The 19,972-nt window shown below is 41.4% G+C and overlaps 1 protein-coding gene across 1 annotated transcript in view; it reads right to left on the bottom strand.

Moving 5' to 3' along the window:
• LOC124277313 (peripheral plasma membrane protein CASK-like) overlaps positions 1 to 17,370 on the bottom strand; it is a 400,363-nt gene extending 382,993 nt beyond the window's left edge. The window contains 1 exon segment of the mRNA XM_046712965.1: positions 17,223 to 17,370. Within this exon segment, the coding sequence (XP_046568921.1) occupies positions 17,223 to 17,365 (143 nt within the window). The 5' untranslated portion in view covers positions 17,366 to 17,370.
• Positions 17,371 to 19,972: the final 2,602 nt, after the last annotated feature.

Below are 19,972 nucleotides of genomic sequence, written 5' to 3'. Positions count from 1 at the left end.
GTTGAATCCATCACCATCTATATATGACCTTATGAAACCAATAACAGCATGATCTATTTCGAAAGATCCAGTGAACCCAAAGAAACCTGAATCGATTTCAATCAATCTGGATCAAATAAATATTATATACAGTTCTTGACAAATACAAGTCCAGATTTAGACACACGGATCAAATACATCAACTTCCATAAAACTATGTGTAAAATTCTTCTCTCTCTCCACTCTGTGTAAATCCACAATCCCTCCTTTCCTTTTTTTCTTCTCTCTCTCTCTATTTCTCTCTCTCAAAGTCTAGATTTATACACAGGCCAAATACATGTTTCATAAGACGATGTGTAAGACCTCCATCCCTCCTTCTCTCTCTATTTTACTTTTGTCTCATACAGTAAATCCTTCTTCACTTTCTTTATTCAACCCTCACTTTCTCTAAACCAGGTCCTTCTTTCACTCTTCCCTTGTACCATCTCTCTCTCCCTCACTATCCCTCTCTGCATCTCTCTGCCCATCATGCCTTTCCAATTTCTCCTCTCGTTCCAGACTCCCAATTTGCCCGTTAGCAACCGAGAAGAGATAATCACAGAATATGGTCCATGCACTTGACTCCAACTTTATACAGATTGATTCAAGCCTTAACTGGGTTGGCCAGTTGGCCGCTAACACAATCACAGATAATGTTCATCCATTCAGCATTTTGTTACACTGAGGATCGACAACGAGGAACATGACTTGCAGATTCTTGAGTGAGTGGGTGGGTGAGTGGTTCAGCAAGGGGTTGAGTGAGTGAGTGTGTGCATGCGTGCATGCGTCAGTGACAATGCTGCCAGCGATGGAAAGTCTAATTTTGCACATATATAATAGCAGTGAAAGAGTATCCAGTAGGATGATTTGAAGAAATCTACTCATGGAGCTGAGAACACCAGAAGAAATGTACACTGATCCACTGAGTGAAAGAGTGAGTGAGTGATGTCATGTTGGTGAGAAAGTGAGTGAGTGATGTCATGTTAGTGAGAGTGAGTGATGTCATGATAGTGAGAGAGTGAGTGATGTCATGTTAGTGAGTGAGTGATGTCATGTTAGTGAGAGAGTGAAAGTGGGCTGCTTGTACTAGCCCAGACTTAAGCTGGTTTTATAGTGCTAGCCCACTGAGATACCATGCCGCAGTGAAGCATGAATACCCCACTCAGACACATTACAGACTCTCAGCCAACCAGTCCTTGTTGTACCCATTAATGCCGAGAGCCAGGCAGGCACCAACAAGTACCATATTTTAGCGTCATATGATGCTGTCAGGGATCGAACCCGCGACCTTCCGCTCTCCACGCAGACGCTCTAAACACTACACCACGGAGGCGGTTTCATGTTAGTGAGAAAGGAACAATTACATTTATTGTTAGTAATTGTTAGTAAACTTACCTCTGGATTATGGTTGCCTTATTCTGTGGTTTCCACAGACACATACAGAATGAAGTGAAAATTTTAACACTAAGTCATAGCTATCCCTTGTGGTATGCCCTTCCAACTGACAGAGTTACCTCCCCCTGACCTAGATGTCACTGTATAGTAGTTTGAAAATCCTCACAAATTTTATGAATACAGTTTACAAAACACTTATCTTCTAGAGGAAAGGAGGGAGGAAGAGCGGGACCTATACCCCATAATCCAGAGGTAAGTTTACTAACAATTACTAACAATAAATGTAATTGTTCCTAATTGAGGCGTAAACATTCCCTCTGGATTATGGTTGCCTGAATCCCACATACGGATGGAGGGCTATCCCTAGAAGAATAGTCCTGAAGCATACCATACCACTAGTGAGTTATTCTCCATGATCAAAATCCTCTAAGGATAACTATGACTTAGTAGTAAATAATTCACTGGTGAAATATAATATTGGATCATTGTCCACTGGACTTCCGTCCAAATGTTGAGTAGTCTCTAATTATCAATCGAATTATACTACTATTCAGATGAATTAATATTGATAATTTCAATTGACAACTTCCCGAATTCTGTCATCTCATGGCGTAACTTCCCATTTATGGCGTCACTTCGGTCAATATTAGGTCTATGGCGTCACTTCGGTCTATGGCGTCACTTCGGTTTATGGCGTCACTTCGGTTGATTCTCCCAATCCTTAAGATTAATTCGTAATAATTAGAGACTACTCCTTTCAATACTCAACCACCACCTGAGTTAGGTTAGTATCTATAATAGGGATAATCGTAACTGTGACCTACCTGATAATACTTCTGTCTCGATATCTTCTCTCCATCATCATTATAATCCAGGTGTGTAACATGCTTGACACATGATCAATCCCTGCTAACCCCTTTTAATAGGTACTAGGCGGAGGAAAGGTGTTGTGCAGCTACTAGCGGACCCAGGGACTTAAGGCCTTCCATTGAAGAGGCTACATCTCTTAAATAAAAATTTATAAATGTGTTTGGCGACTTCCACTGACAACTAGCCACCACTCGTTCAACTGAAACTGAACCCCATGCAGCTACTGTTGATGCTAATGCCCTAATCTCATGTGGCGAGAATCTAACATTAACTGATTCTTGATCCAAGTCTCCGTAAGCATAGGCGATTGTCTTCCTGAGCCATGAAGAAATTGTATTCTTAGATATGTCCATTATTAACATTTGTTTTACAGGAGAGGAAGAGATGGCGACGATTCCGTCTAAAACTAGATGTCGCGGTGTATATACCATCTGAGAGCTCGGATCGGACAAAGTAGTCTTGATCTGTCAGATCTAGAGGCAGGGGCAGGCAGAGCTGGTATTCTGTAGACTCTGTGTCCTAACAAACCATGAGGCGTCGACTGATTCTTGGCTGTAAATTCAGGCACCGTCCTACAAGTCATCATCTTATACCCTTCCGAGAATGCAATAGATTTAAAGTCAATAGCGTGCAGTTCTGACACTCTTGAAGCCGTAGCAAAAGCCAGTAGAAAAGCAGTTTTAAAACTCAAGTATTTTAAGGAAGTGTCTTGCATAGGTTCAAACGGAGACTTCTGTAGAGCCTGTAGTACCAAACATAGATCCCACTTAGGAAATAATGGCGATGACACATCCTTGATCTGGAAAGATCTAATAATCCTGTGTAAAGAATGATCAGATCCTACAGATAGTCCCTGTAAGTCCATGACTGAAGCAATCGCTGATCTATAGCCTTCAATAGTATTGTGTTTTAATTTTTTAACCATCCTGAGATATATAAGAAAATCTGCTATGATAGGTATGGTGACTGGAATATTGAGTAGTCGTTGCTCTCTTCTCCACTGGATGAAGACATTCCACTTGGTGTCATACAGTGCTGCCGTTGAAGGTCTGATAGACTTCGGAGATAGCGAAATTGCTTGTTCATTGAAACCCTGCTCCTTGAGGGAACTATAGATAGTCTCCATGCATTGAAGAGCTAGTAGGTTTACATTTTTGTGGTATCTGTCCGACTTGGGCTGACTGAGAAGATTTTCCCAACAAGGCAGTCGTAAGGGTTTGTCCGTCAATAATTGAAGAAGGTCCGTGAACCATGTTCTGGTCGGCCATGCTGGAGCTACCAGATAAACTACACAGTTGTGTTGGGCGATCTTGGCTAGTACTTCGGTATCAATTTGAGCGGAGGAAAAGCATATGCTATCAGATTTTCCCATGAGATTGACAGGGCATCCACTGCCCAGGCTGTCGGATCGGAACAGGACTCACAAATGTAGGTAGGCGATTGTTCCTTGCTGTGTGAAGAGATCTATGGATGGTGTTTCCCATTTCTCCTTGATGAGTTTGAAAGCCTCCATATTCAAAGTCCATTCTGTTGATATCACTCTGTCCTGTCTGGAGAGAGAGTCTGCCAAAATATTCACCTTTCCGGGATGTGACGAGCTTTTATATGACTTTTCATGGAATCTGCTATTTTGAAAAGTTCCGCCGTAATCTGTAGTAGGCGATGAGATTTGGTTCCGCCCTGTTTGTTTATATAGGCTACTACTGTGCTGTTGTCTGTCACTAACATAATGTTCTTCTGATGCAGGTTCCAAGACCAATGAGACAGAGCTTTTACCAGCTAACATCTCCAGACAGTTGATATGGAGATTGCTTTCCTGTTGAGACCACAGCCCCTGAACTTGATGTTCGTTGACATGGCCCCATCCGAGTTTGAAGCGTCCGCATATAGAGTGGCGTCTGGAGGAGGAAGACGAAAATGTACTCCTGGAAGCACGTTGCTGTCCACCGTCCACCACAAAAATTCCTGACGAATCATGAAGGGAGGAGATACCATAGTTTCTAAGTCCAGATCCCTGAACCCATTGATCCATATTTGCGGTTCGCGAAGATGAATCCTGCCCCTCATCGTGAAATCTTGGATAGACGTAAGAGATCCCAGCAGGGACATCCATGTCGAATTGATGCGGCCTTGCTTGCTAACAGATTGAAAATCTTGGTCGGATCTTGTACCAGCGATCCTGAGGTGTAAAATTCGTGCCGTTTTGGCATCTAGGATGGCTCCCAGATACTTGATTTTTGATGTGGGGACTAGTTCTGACTTGACGGGTGTACAACAAGGCCTAGATGTGTGAACTGCGTGGAGTATAAACTTGGTCTGTTTTAAAAGAGTCTGAGTAATTATATTCCGTGCCAGGAAATCGTCAAGTAACCGTGGATAGCTATCTGGCGATGATGTAGGAGCGCTAAAATGGGATTGATGATCACCGTGAACAGCCAAGGAGCTAGAGAAATTCGAAAGGTAGAACACGGAATTGAAATCTCCGTCCGTTTACCGTGAAAGCGAAGGTACTTCTGAGACCGAGGATGTATTGGTACATGAAGATAAAGCGTCCTTCAGGTCTATGCTGATGAATTTGGAATTTGGTTGGATAAGAGTTCTCAAATTGGTCAGGGATTCCATCTTGAATTTGGGAGGTTTCCTTAAATATTCCTTGTTTAACACTTTCAAGTCTATGATCATCCTCATCTCCTCCGTGTCTTTCTTGGGAACTAGAAATACCGGGGAGTAGAACTCCCGCATGACTGGTCTGATGGTGGAATCTCCACTATGGCCTGCTTGTCTAACAGTTGTTGAATGGCGTTACTGCTCGCGCTAGGCGATCCCCTTGCAGGAAAAACGTCTCCCTACCGGCTGGTAGGTTACTGGAGAGTAGACTCTCCCATGGTAGCATGTAACCTTTCTCTATGACTGATAGAATCCAGCTGTCGAGGTGATCTGTGTCCAATTCTCCACATATTGTGCTAGCCGACCCCCTCACGGGAGATTGGGATACCGGTAGAATAAATTCGAAGTCTGTTTCCAAATTGAGGGGCATTTCCAAATCGTAAGGCTGAGTAAACTGGACTATTTGATTGGAGTCAAAACTTCCTAGATCCGCTCTGGTGCCACGAAAAACCTGGTGCCTCTACCCCTGCCCTAGAGGATGAGTAGCCCGAGTTGAAGATGGTGCTGGCGAGGGAGAAATTCAGCGACCTAGAGTCTCCTGCCCTGTCAAATGCTGAGCGTTGCAGTGGCTCCTGGCGTCTGTGAGAAGGTTGGCGGAAATAGTAGCAGATACATCCCTCCTCGGTCTGGACTGAGGTTTATTCCTGCTTTGTGACAGTAAAGCTGAAGCCAATCTCTGATTCAGATTACGTGATGTAAAGGCATCCTTAACTTGAATAGCCTGACCACATTGTCCATGAAAAAGAGATTCTGAGTCCAAGGGCTGTTGAAATAAAACATCTTTAGCTGTCTCTGGTAGACTTCTAATTGAATCTAACTTGTGAAGTCTCTCCATGGCTGTTAAACGTCCAAGTGTACACAGCTGATTGTGAGTTGCGTCGGCTATAGATTGATATACCACATCTAGGAATGAGTGCGCCATGGCTACTTCTTCGGCTGACATGGATACTAATGTGTCCTTCTTTACTCCCTCGTAATCTTGGAATAATGGTGGTAATAATGCCCGGACTCCCGCAGCAAACCAGTTGGTATAGGATAGTATGTCCAAGGATGAACGGGCGGCCCCATCCATGTCCTTGAGATCCTTGGATGAACAGGAAAATGGAAAATCCCTGGCAGCTCTAGCATCCTGTAGCTGTGCGAAATCCTTGTCCATATGCGGAGCATAAAGTGGAATCAGTCTATTGTGAATAGCATACACTGGCTTTTGAATAATCTTGGGTAATGCATTAAGTGAAATTAAGCCTTTGAGAGGTTCAAATTGTAAGAATCAACGCCGACTTAAGTGCCGATGAATGAGGAAGAGATAGCTTGGGAACCCTTTCGGCGGCAGACATCCTGGCGATCCCAGCTCCACTGGTAACTCCGTTCCGGCTCCTCAGGCTGTGGCGGGACCGTGCTTGGATAAAGTCCATGGATTAATTCAACCTTTTCCCTAAGAGACCATCCAGGAACAAAATCTTCGGCCGAAGTATCCATAGGCTGGACTGTCAATAATCCCTCCTTCATAGCGAATTCTGGTTGAGAGAGGATAAATAGAAGTAGCTTCAGAATCCGAGAGGTCGGTACAAGCGGTAAAAGCGGTGGCTTATCAATGTCAAAATTATCCATGGCTCCCGTGGAAATCCCGCTTGGCACGTGGCTACTGGACTGCTGGTCCTGGATACCGCTAACCCCCGTGGCAGCCGTGGCTCGTTGATTAAACCCAAGGTGGGAGACGCAAGCCGAGGGCATGGAGTCAGTCCCGCTAGGATATGACTGCAGCACATTCCCCGCGTGGGATAAGGTAGCAGGCTTTGAGTGACTGGGATCAAGCGTGACCGCCTTTCTCCCAGGGACAAGGGACACGGCTTGTTTTGCCTGGGCGCAATTAAAGCCTGCCTGGGGTCAGCCAGGTTGACCCGTCCCTGTCACATGAAGCCCGTGGCTTCTCCCCTGTGGGGAGCGGCCTTCTGATCGATTCGTAAGGTGATACCCGGCTTTCCCAGGTAGAGCACCCCCGAGTTTCACAGAAACTGACTCTTGCCCCCGGCTCTTGCCATCGTCAACCCAGTCAGTGCGACCACCGGTCGTCTTGCCGTACATAATGCCATCATGAAACAGATTTTGTAATGAATTCATCTTGGTCTCATTTCTCATTTCCATATCATACATGGACTGACTAACTGAGGCTTGCAACTCTGATTTAAACGATGCAAATAAATCCGAGATAGCAGAAATGTCCAAATGGGATGCATCGATTTAGATCTAGATCTAGATTTGGATTTTGATTCAGATCTCTGTGAAGATGGCGGGGGATCGAAGCGGATTTTTACTTTTGCTAGCCTCCGACGGCGGGGAGCATTTACGTTTCTTAGTCTGAGATCTTGCAGAATCCATACTTAACCACTCAACCTCTGATAACTCTGAACACAGAAGGCAGCGATCTTGCAGGGTACAATGATTACCAGTAAAACAAGAAATGCAGAGAATGGGGGTCTAAATCCGACATGAACTTCTGACATTATTACGCACTTATTCTTAGCCATAGCTTAAAGTTAGACAAAAGAAAAAGGGAGGAAAATATATATCAAGTACAAGCGTAAAAATAATATAAAATACGATGTCCAAAGGACTAATGTCGACAACACTAACCTATATAGGGATGGATCAGTGTAGAAAACAAGCTGATAAAGTCAATTTCTCACTCCACTCTATACGTGTACAGTGTATACCATACAGAAAATTTGTGAGGATTTTCAAACTACTATACAGTGACATCTAGGTCAGGGGAGGTAACTCTGTCAGTTGGAAGGGCATACCACAAAGGGATAGCTATGACTTAGTGTTAAAATTTTCACTTCATTCTGTATGTGTCTGTGGAAACCACAGAATAAGGCAACCATAATCCAGAGGGAATGTTTACGCCTCAATTCCCCTGGTTCAGTAAGACATCTTTTACAAACAGCACTGGTTACTGAGAATCAAGTCTAACTGGTAGCCCCACAAGATTAACAAGAGTATTTGGCTTATGGACAACAAGCAGACCCAGATGAACTCTCCATGGCTGTAACCTAAACCACTGTGCCATCTGTAGATGCACAGCTTAAGTGTCAGAACAGAACCACCTGGAGTCATAACATAAGAACATAAGTAAGTAAACTGGTCAAAGTAATTAAATCTAAAAAGTCTAACAATGTAGATGCATACAGAGATAAATCAGATAAAGAAGAACCACGCTTATCACGTAAAGTGATTGAATGGATGACCACGTCCACAGCATGGCATCAGAGCGTTCCCTGGGCTTCAGTCTTCTCCCTGAAGTACAAGTAGCTTTGTTTGTGTCCCAGGAAAGCCAGCTGTGAATGGGTACCCAAGAGAATGAGAAGGTAACATCAATGTAAACCATTTTGAGCTTCACAGACAGTTGTATACTCCCCAGGGAGATGAGAATGAAAATCCTGCACACAGATCCACTGAACTGGGTAATATTAATGCTGCCTTCAAGCATACACTGATTACGGAGCTGTACACTTTAAAATGGTCATGGTAAACAATGGTCAGAATCAATTCCCAAGACTCCAAATCCTGGACATTTCAATAACATTTCACTTGCTTCTTTCCACCTGAAGTTATCAATGGTGACCCAGTTTGTCAAAATAAAATTTCAGATTCCATAAAATAAGAATAAAAGAACAAAAAACCAGAATGGGACAAGTCAACTAGCTCAAAACTTGATCAATAAGCCTGCAAATTGAAAAACAAAATGGAATATTCTTAACTACTGATTGAAAGGATTAAATACAAAAAGGTTCAGGTTCAATAACTTTGTGACGATTATCTAAGGCCTGTTTAACACTTCCTGAGACCATCAATAAATTAAGAACTAAATCAATATTAGGGCCCCATAGAAGACAGCAAGCACCAATTAACAGGAAACATTGTGGCCGGGGACATGAACATCAGTGAGTGAGTGAGTGAGCGAGCGAGGGTGACTGGGTGGTTAAATGAGTGAGTGAGCGAGGGAGGGTGACTGGGTGGGTGAGTGTGTGAGTGATGAGTGAGTGAGGAAGGGAGACTGGATGGGTGAGTGAGTGAGTGAGTGAGTGAGTGAGTGAGTGAGCAAGCACGGGTGACTGGGTGGGTGAGGTAAGGTGAAATTGGGTTTTACGTCGTGCTTGAGAATATTTCGCTCATATGACGACGTGCATGCGTGTGTACGTGTATGTGCGGCTGCTTGTACTAGCCCCGACTGAAGCTGGTTTTATAGTGCTAGCCCACTGAGATACCATGCCGCAGTGAAGCATGAATACCCCACTCAGACACATTATACTGACTCCGAGCCGACCAGTCCTTGTACCCATTAATGCCTAGCGCCAGGCAGGGACCAACAAGTAGTGACTGGGTGGGTGAGTGAGTGAGTGAGTGAGTGAGTGAGACAGTTGACGCATAACAGGAAGGAAACTGAAGAGTTCCCCACAGGACTACCAGACCCATGGTTAGTCACGTAATAGACTGTCTAATGGCAATAACAATTATACCACAAGTCACTAACAGGGCCCCATATAATTTTTCAACATCAGGAATACGTACTCCTTATTTTTTCAATATAGGAGTGCTAGAAAAACTTAAGAGCACATTTAGAATACTGAATGGAATTTACTGGAGTGTGACTACGACTAGACGAACAAGTGATACTAGTAGCAGTTTGTTCATTATTCGTACAGCAATTTGATTACTTGACTGTTTAAAATTCGTCGAGGCACAGTCTTGTTTCTGAAAGAAACTTGTAATTTGTTTCTGTGCCACCATGTTTACATACACGAGTAATTTTGACCAATCAAATTTAACTGAGAAGATTCCCTGGGGTTCGTGGTTTCCTTAGCAACCGGGATTCCCAAAACACGACAAGGGAAACCCAAATGTATCGCTATCACGCAACTTCAAATACAGGACACTGCTTGAAATCAGATTGATATGTTTTAGATAAATACATCTGTAAATGGTTCTAAGACCACACACCACTGATGTGATGCATATCTCCTACGTTTTCTAAATTAGTTTGTACCATATTGTGTATATTTTTTATCCATTCATACACCGATACGACCCTTATCTGAAGCCCTGACTAATGTTCCAATTTCCTACTGACTTAAGCACATATTCCTCCTGACTTTCATATGTTTTAGTTTAAACTTCAGTGTCTGATCAAATTAGCTCTGCCAGGGCACTGCTTAAACAACCTTTTCGGACAATTTGTTCTCAGTTCTTGTGCAGGGTTGGTTAAAAAGGGTCCGAATACATTTGGTCAGGCATCCGGGATAATAAATTTGAATGGGATCCCAAAATGGGATCCTTATCTGTCCTCAGACCCCATGATCTGCCCCGAGACCCAACTATATATCCCGAGACCCAACAAGCATCTGATGCACTGTCACCATCCATCTCTAATGACATCACGAGATAAATTTGAAACCAATAATCAAACCTCAGCAGAAAAAGCTAAACATTAATGCTGATTGGCATAATTATAGATCTGGAGCATCTGCCAAAAAATATTCCATTAATTCAATGTCGTTAGGAATTATTCAGCAAGAGCATGGTACAATTACGTGACTCCTAGCAACACCAAATGGACATACGAGCAGCACATATCATCAGCGAGGCCACTGATTGGCCCATGATGAGGACAAACACACATAATCTAACCGTCCCGGAGATGAGCAGAATAACATTCTCGTTTGTTTGTTCTTCAATCATAACATTTGTAATAAACCATCAATATTTAGATCTGCTGTGTTCACTAATGGATCCACAACAGATGCTGTCGTGATGAGCAATTCACTGCCATTGAAATGCTAAATCATTTCATGAATTAAAGGTATAGAAGACTGTTGGCCATTCCGTCACAGACACTGATAAACATTGATTGTGTTGAACTGTCGGCATATACTACTCAAAAGTAGTTTGGGACGACTGAGTCTTCCAGACGGCTATAGCTACTAGTGTTGGGAATTGGTTCAAATTTCATAATTGATGAATGCTTCATTACAACCGATCAATCATCGAAAAAAATTGGTTAGCGTCATTTATGAATTTTTCCTGGTTATTTTGTTAATGCACAAAAACATAAAGAAAAAACATGTAGTTCTTTGGGGGGTTTTTTAAGCAAATTTCACATCTTGAAAGGATGACTAGTATGTTAGGAACATAAATTTCCTGAAGTCTTTAACATAAATTCAACCATGACTTGGAACGAGCTTTTAGTGCTTATGAAATGTAACTGACAAAACCAACCTTGTGAAAAATATTGTTAATGCAAAAAGTGTTCCAGAATTGTTTGTCTTCGATTATGAGAAAACATGATCGATTGCTTGGTCGTTTAGTCACTGCAACCAATCTTTGATTATTTCAATTAATCGGACAACCACCAATAGCTACTCTGTGAAACAAATTAATAAAATACAAACGAATATTAGAGTGAGTGAGTAGGTGAGTGAGTGAGTTCAGTTTTACACCGCACTCAGCAATATTTCAGCTATATGGCAGCAGTCTGTAAATAATCAAGTCTGGAACAGACAATCCAGTGATCAACAGCATGAGCATCGATCTGCGCAATTGGGAACTGATGACATGCATCAACCAAGTCAGCAAGTCTGAACACCCAATCCCAAACAAATATTAGAGCTGATATAATGTGGTATCTACAACTTGATATGGTTAGGGTTGTTTTATACCAATATTAAATATGAAGTGTATGAAGTGAAAGTCTGACCGATTGCTTCTAAACTTTTTGTAATTTTTCTACCTTGTTTCTGAACATTTCGTCACTGGGAGTGAGACAGTACTTGTTGACAAACAAGCTGCTGGTGAAGTCACAAATCATAAATATCAGAAAAAAAATATGTGATACAAAATGGCCAAGCAGAAACATGTGTCAAGTGAAAATGTGAGTGGGTAAGGTACAATATGAGTGAGTGAGTATAGTGTTATGTCGCTTTTAGCAATATTCCAGCAATATCCAGGCCTGGGACACCAGAAATGGGCTACACACATTGTACTCACGTTGGGAATCGAACCTGGGTCTTCAGTGTGACAAGAGAACGCTGTAACCACTAGACTACCAAACCGCCCCGATACAATATGAAAGAACTGGATGTTGCATCACTTTTTCCCATAAGTACATTTACCCACACATTAAACTATGTCACTTCTGATCTTAAGAAAGCAAGAATTCTATAGACAAGAATACCAAACTAATACAGTGTTTAATCGACAGCGACTGTCACAGGTTGGCTTGGATCATGTCTTGGATCAAGTCTAGGTTGGTCCAGGTCTAGACAGTGTTCTTCGCTTACTGACCAGGAAGATCTGTCAGTTCGGGAGTGTCCTCAAAACGACAAGATGGTCATGTATGCAGTGCTCTTGGCCCATTGACCATTCAGGCTGGCCTTAAAACCACAACATGGCCAACTTTTCTTAACCTTTACATAAGAAACCTGCAAGTTCTAAAAGAAAGGTCAAAACCTATGATACTCGGGTTGTTAAAACCTTTTTTTTTTCAATCTATAAAATAACAATACTATGAGCATGTTTGTGTTAAATCTATTCAAGAAATACTGTTCACTCTAACCCCATGTATAGTGTAATAAAGTACACTTTTGCCTCGAAGTGTAGTTAGAGTACAATGACTCTTTTCTAAGATGCCAAATATAAAGTTATAGTTTAAGTTAAACTGACGATTAATCTAAGGCAGAAAACAAATAGCAAAACAACAGTGTCGGTGACTTAGATTAACAATACTGGTACAAGGCTAATTGACATGCAGTTCTACTGACGTTCTGTCCCTCTAAATTTAGACGTACATTACGCAGAAAACAAATGCTGAACAGTTTGAAGTCGCTGTACATTCAGATTATATATCTTCTCTAAATTATTTTTTACCTGTGAAGGTTAGAATTGATCTTCAGTAACCCATGCTTGTCGTAAGAGGCAAGTAACGGGATCGGGTGGTCAGACTCGCTGTCTTGGTTGACACATGTTATCGTATCCCAATTGCGTAGATTGATGCTTATGCTGTTGATCACTGGATTCAGACTAATCGACTCGATTATTTACAGACCGCCTCCATATAGCTGGAATATTGCTGAGTGTGGGGTAAAACTAAACTCACTTAATATTTTTAATTTAATCTGAGATTATCGTAAACCATATGGGGCAATATGAACGTTGCATATTTACTTCTAATATAAGTTTAGATCACAACATCCAGATGAAGCTGACTAGTCACCCGACATCCCACGGTTGTATTGAGAGATGGCGGATTAAGGCTTAGTTGGCAAACATGGCTGTGTCGATGTTTAATTGTGAGCCGAGATAAGACATTCGTACTGTCGAAAAAATTAAACATAATGTTTCCATCAGTGATGTTAGCCGAGTGACGTAACTGTAAACCAAGAAACGGGGTGTTACGGAGTTTGTTGTACTGTAGGAAACTGTACTTGGCAATGACAACTGACATGCATAATGACATCGGTTACCATGGGTACCTTTGATTATGAGGGGACAGACTAGAATGGCGTTGTGACGTCAATACAGTGTGACGCAATGCAAAAAGTGTACTTCATTGCCTGATAAAGTACTGTCAGCGCCCTTGATCTTTTAGCGAAGCATCTAAAAAAACCTAATAATGCATAAACTGATGTCATTTTTGAAAAAATGCCTTTGTTTGAAATGACAACTTTACTCATATTTTCGTATAAAACATTGTCCTTAGTTTACAATAACGCACACATCACTGTATCATAAGTTCCACTAATGATCCAACTTTCCCGATCTGAGAACTTTACCTGACACAGACAATAAGCCAGAGTAAATATCGAGCCCTGCAAACCTTTACGTTGAAACAAGCGGAGTCAATCATAACAAGCTGACAGTAATTACACAAGTTGACGAGTTTGGTGACATTTAAAGCTGTGATGGATACGATGGATAATGACTTGGTCATCAACTTCCTTTTCTCATGTCAGTGCCCGTTTCCATGGAAATACATACACGCAAGTTAAACCCTACTAGATAAGCTCTTCAGTTAGTGATATAAATATATATATATATATATATATAGTACAGGTTACACAACTTTCTCAAACTGCTCTTTAATCAAAGGCTAAATACAAAGGGTAGTTACATATATTTTTGACCATGTTCAAATCTGCTTGTCATCAAGATGACCTTATTACAATAAGATACATGTCTCCTTGTATCCCAGTATGTATCATTTAACAGCATTAAATCCTCACACTAGGCTATTTCAAAGCATAAAGACCATGCATTCCATTGCAGCTATTTTCACACCACGCCTGCTTCTGTCAAACTGATAAAAACAGTGGATAATTTGTCTTAGCTTCCAGCCAACAAATATATTATTCCATCCATAAATATTGAATATAGCAATTTATGTCCAACTGACAAAGGGTCTTTGATGCAAGAGTTGACACAGCAAAATGCCAAAGGGCTCTGTAGCTTATTCATATATACATATAATATTGGCGTTTGATCTGACCTTGTCCGCCAATCAGTAGCGGTGCATGATTCTATCTTCAGCACAATGTGCTGGATATGAATGTTACTGTCTGTACAACAGCTCATTACTTACAAATCCTGGATACAAGGGCTTCTGCTGGTCATCTTAAATACACACATTGGCTTCTTTCAATACTTCATCCGGAGTTGTACAACATGGTTCTGCCTGTGGGGCTTTAAGGGTTTCAAGATGGAGAATTGACAATTGTAACAAAGTATAAAAATCAGATGCCGCACAAAATCTTATCTAAGAATGTTGACTAAAGCCTCACAAGACAGTACCAGCGGTTGATATTATGAAGTTTGTTTCTGGTTCAATGTTGCACTCCAAATATTTCAGCCTATGAAGACTGACTGTATGTAATTAATTATTCACCATACAATCTGGTGATCAATATTATGAGAACAATCAGCCATCAGGGTATTGGGCATGATTACCAAATCCATTTAGTTGCCTTGACAACCATAAATTGCTGGGTAGCTATCATTAGCCTCAGAGTATCTCTACTAGGTTGAGGGTGGTTGGGTAGCCTAGTGGTTGAAGCGTTTGCTCATCACTCCAAAGACCCGAGTTCGATTGGTTACATCGTTCATTTGTCACGCCAAAGAACCAGGTTCTATTCCCCACATGGGTACAATGTGTGAAGCCCATTTCTGGTGTCCCCCGCCGTGATGTTGCTGTAATATTGTGTAGTAAAACCAAACTCACTTAATTTACTGGGTTGATATTATGAACAACATATTGAACTACGGCAATCAATCCAATCAGCTCTCCAGAAAGAACTGAAGAGACCACTTACATCCAGTGTAGTTTACTGGAGAACCATTTAGCTCAGATTCCTCCCCCCAAGGGATCTACCATGCCAAAGTCAGAATGTGTGGGTGGTAATTAAGCTCGCTAGCTGTCTTCTACCTTCTGAGTTGAGTAACGTCATTTTGAATGTCATCTACATCAACATCAACTTACTGTGTGAGTGAGGGAGTTGGGTCGCATTGTGTCAGATGTCTTCCTGGGGAAAGCCCCAAGTGCAGTTTGAGTGAGCAAGCATGGTTTTACGCCGCTTTCAGCAATATTCCAGCAATATCACACGGGGGACACCAGAAATGGGCTTCACACATTGTACCCATGTGGGGAATCGAACCCGGGTCTTCAGCGTGACTACCACTGGGCTACCCCACTGCCCCAAGTGCAGTCTGAACAGATGTCAGTCATACTATGTTATATATGAAAGCCTTGAGTGTTTCTAGTATACTAGGAAAGCAACTCATCACAAGTTATGGCATCATAGACACCTGGATCAGCCAAATGTATCGGCAGAAGAAGAAAAACGTCCTTCACACACAGGTCCCAAATGAAAAGTGAAGCAAAATGCTAGTGGAGATTAGGTGGAGGTGACCATGACTGTTTCATTTCTCTGTTGCTTAACATCAAACTTCAAGCTACATGACAGCGGTCTGTAAATAATAGTCTGGACCAGACAATCCAGTGATCAACATAGATATACCCTGTGAGTGAGTGAGTGAGTGTGTGAGTGAGTGAGTGAGTGAAGTTTAATACCATTTTATAGGTGTTCCGGGATTCTCACCACAAATGGTGAAATGCAAGGAACTGAACATGGGACAAACCAAAGTTAAAGAAATATCCACATTAGTACAATATCCATAACATTCCGTGAGTGAGTGAGTATAGTTTTAACTCCGGTTTTAGCAATATTCCAGCAACATTACAACAGGAGACATTAGAAATGGACTTCACACATTGTAGCCAAGTTGGGAATTGAACTCGGGTCTTAAGCATGACAAGCAAAAGTTTTAAGCCCTTCCCCGAGACACCCCAAACATTCCAGGAAGTAAAGACAAAACCTGATACTGCTGCCAGCACAAATATATTTATGTCAATGAATATTTATATGATGAAGTCAAGCTCCCTTAGACAGAGTGAGTGAGTATGGTTTTATTCTGCTTTTAGCAATATTCCAGCAATATCCCAGCAGGGGACACCAGAAATGGCCTTCACACATTGTACCCATGCCATTAGACAGAAGCAGATTTAATTTAACAATACGAATAACAAAAAGTCATGAAATCTTTTTCTTCTCTAAAATTGAAAACCCCACATTCAAATATAAATAATGAATTTTTTAATTCAGTCAGTTATGGTTAGTATGTTTGCTGTTATTGCCCAATTGAGCCATGCAATATATATGTTTGAATAAATTTTCATTGTATAATCACATTATACCGAACAATACCAACTGTGCTGTTACAATATACAACTGCAGACATGTATCTTAAAATATTCAAAGTAAGAATACAAGTTCTCAGAAACACAATAATTTGTAAGAGGCAACTAACAGGACTTGGTGGTCAACCTTGCTGACTTGGTACAGCCATGCCATCATTTCCCAACTGCATGAATGGGTGCTCATGACATCAGTCACTAGTCTGGTTAAGATTCAGTTATTTAAACTGGAATATTGCTAGGAGTGAAATTTAAATTAAACAACAAAATACAATAATAAAGGTATTCAAGAAGCAATAATCTGTCACTGTGTAATAATAACTATAAATCATTTAACATAATCATATAATCCTGTATCATAACTGCATGTGTGATCTGACAATACAATGTAGTACAAGTGACAACACTGTAGGTGCTGACAATGTACAACATTGTACAATTACAACACCAGCAGGTGGTGTTCACCTACCCAAGACAGGTGTGAAGTGTCTCCGAGCACGTGCAGGGGGGCGGCGGGCGACGGAAATCCATCAAAGACGCGGTATCCATCATGGTAATAAACTTCTGCCAATCTGCCACACACATACGGTACTCCAATTTAGATACAACCATAATAATTAGTAAAAACTCCTGGACGCTGCTCCCGAGAAATCACATTATCACTTGGCCATGATATTCCCGACTGCCACCTTAGGCTGAAGCTACTCCTAGTGCAGGAAGGACTGGCATTGAACACATCGCCCTGTGCAATACGCTGTAGAACTACCTGCCTCTTACAGTTGCACCCCCAGCTCAGTGCTGTATACTGGCAGTCAGCCGCTTGATACGCCAGTTATTACTCATGACTTCACAGAAGCACTGTCACATAGCATTTACACATGAGCTCAATTAAATCCCACATGTGCTACAAAGTTGGTAATATTTATTTGACTCATTCTAACACAGGTCAAACTGGACAGAAATTCCAACCCAAATTGTGTGCAATAAACCGATAACAAACTATGAAACATAATAGAGTCATTATGGTAGGCGGGGAAGTCGGCAATTAAATTCTGTAACTGTGACACAGTCAAACATTTCTTCCTTCACTTGGAAAAGCTCTCGTCAAGCGACAGATAGCATCCTCCAAGTCATTGATTATTGACCAGCTCTCTGTACGATACCATCATCCCGAACTATCTGAATCTCCGTTGCTTTATTTGTGGTGTATAAATACCTGTATCACTCCCACATTACTCCGACACTTTATCTCCCAGCTTGTCTTACTTCTCTATAGGAATGACAATAAACCTATTGGCTGGGATTGGCAGTAATACTTGCTTTACCATACAGCTATGTTTTACTTCATCAATCTCTCGCCGCAAAAGAATACAATGCTAGGCCTTTGGCTTTTCCTGAAGAATTTGAATAAAGTCATATTTATCACACAAGATATCTTAACTAATCGTTTCTCTAGTGTTGGATGCCTTGAAGGAGTATAAACATGTCGGTCAGGCACGGACTTGTGTGTCTAGTGACTCAGCTGTAACTTCTGTCATGTACATTAATTAAACACAGTGGCAACACTTCCAGGTGGGCTGCCGGCTGGTGCCATGTGATACCATTTATATCACACCAGGTTGGAATACAATGTACAAGAATCCATCACAATAGTTCAATTGTTCAAACTTACAAGGAATTTACCCAAACTGTCAGATTATCTCAAGGTTGTATTAATGGACCATATTTCACGCTTGTGATAATTCAATATGGCAAATGATTATAGCTTAACGCCAAATCTTCAATTTTCCAGAAAATTGACTCGGCCATTCTCACAAAGAAACAATCATACTGTCTTTGTCTAATTGGCCACATTCATGCTTGAGGTGCCAGACCCTAACCCTAACAGTGTCCTTCACAACACTGATTGAGGTTGGTTTTACGCCGCTTTTAGCAATATTCCAGCAACATCACGGCGGGGACACCAGAAATGGGCTTCACACATTGTACCCATGTGGGGATTCGAACCCGGGTCTTCGGCGTGACGAGCCAACGCTTTAACCACTAGGCTACCCCACCGCGCCTCCTTCACAACAGCTCATGAAGCACAACCATTATCATTGTTACTGACAGCAGATCATGTCGTTACAGAACAAATAGTTGCTTTTTAACTGCCATTTTTATTCATAAATTTAGTAGATTTTCTGCTTGATTCCAGTTGGCAAACTGAACTTGTCCACACTTATACGAGACGTACACCATGGTCACTGACCTTGCATGGAATGTCACAAGATTGTTCACACAGTGTGTGGTATGGAAACTGATTTATGAGCATGACATGACTTGTTTACATTGTTTAACCCCAGTGTTCGACTCACCTGATACACATCACAGGAAAACACTTAACATAGGAAATTTAAACCAATAAAACTGCTGCCACACACTTGTGGTGGAACCTGTTACCTGCACTGGGTGCAACCCCACAATAAAAGTTACACACACTGGCAAGATTTAACCCTCAACATGGACGTAACGAAATCGATCCCAACACGCCGAAGACATTGCACACTCCACACACCAAAGACATGACACAAGACGGCCTGACATATTGTGTTGACAAAGAACTCACCACTGCTCCTTGTCATCCATACATTCGACTAGCACCTGATAGCACACACAATCTCTCTCATCTTAACCTTCACCAAATTGTTTTGAAATAACTAATTTAAGTCCAGTAAATGTCATTCCTATCCTTTGATGCACCCCCAGCACTATCTAGAGATTGGGGCATTCCTCCTTATTTAAAGACTTCCTGCAGTTTGAATGGAGCAATACATGTTCCAATATCCACCCCTGGACCAATGCCGCCACGTAATACGACCAATATCGCCCCCTCCAGTGAGGAATTCTTGTAATCACATTCAACAGAAATCGACTTCATTCTTCAGAAAGTCAAAAGGTTTATGCAGGAAAATTTGAAGCCACAAGCCTCCAATTAATCAGCATATTGAAGTATGAAACTCAATTTGGGCATCTGAGAATGATTGGTGAAACGTATGGACACCATTGCTTGGGTATTGATATTCCAAAATAGTTTAGTAAAACTTTCATAAAATGTTCAATAAGTTAAACAATATGTACTTTTTTCAACAACTTCTCTATTTGTTGAATCAGTCTCATGAAACTCTCAAATAAACTGTTTAACTACTTTCGTTCAGAAATATAAGTCAAGAATGTTTA

Source organism: Haliotis rubra, unplaced genomic scaffold, assembly GCF_003918875.1.
Source record: "Haliotis rubra isolate DU_JTF1 unplaced genomic scaffold, ASM391887v1 Scf22, whole genome shotgun sequence".
NCBI lineage: Eukaryota > Metazoa > Mollusca > Gastropoda > Lepetellida > Haliotidae > Haliotis > Haliotis rubra.
The sequence above is the reverse complement of the archived record's forward strand: the minus strand, read 5'-3'. Positions and strand labels throughout refer to the sequence as shown.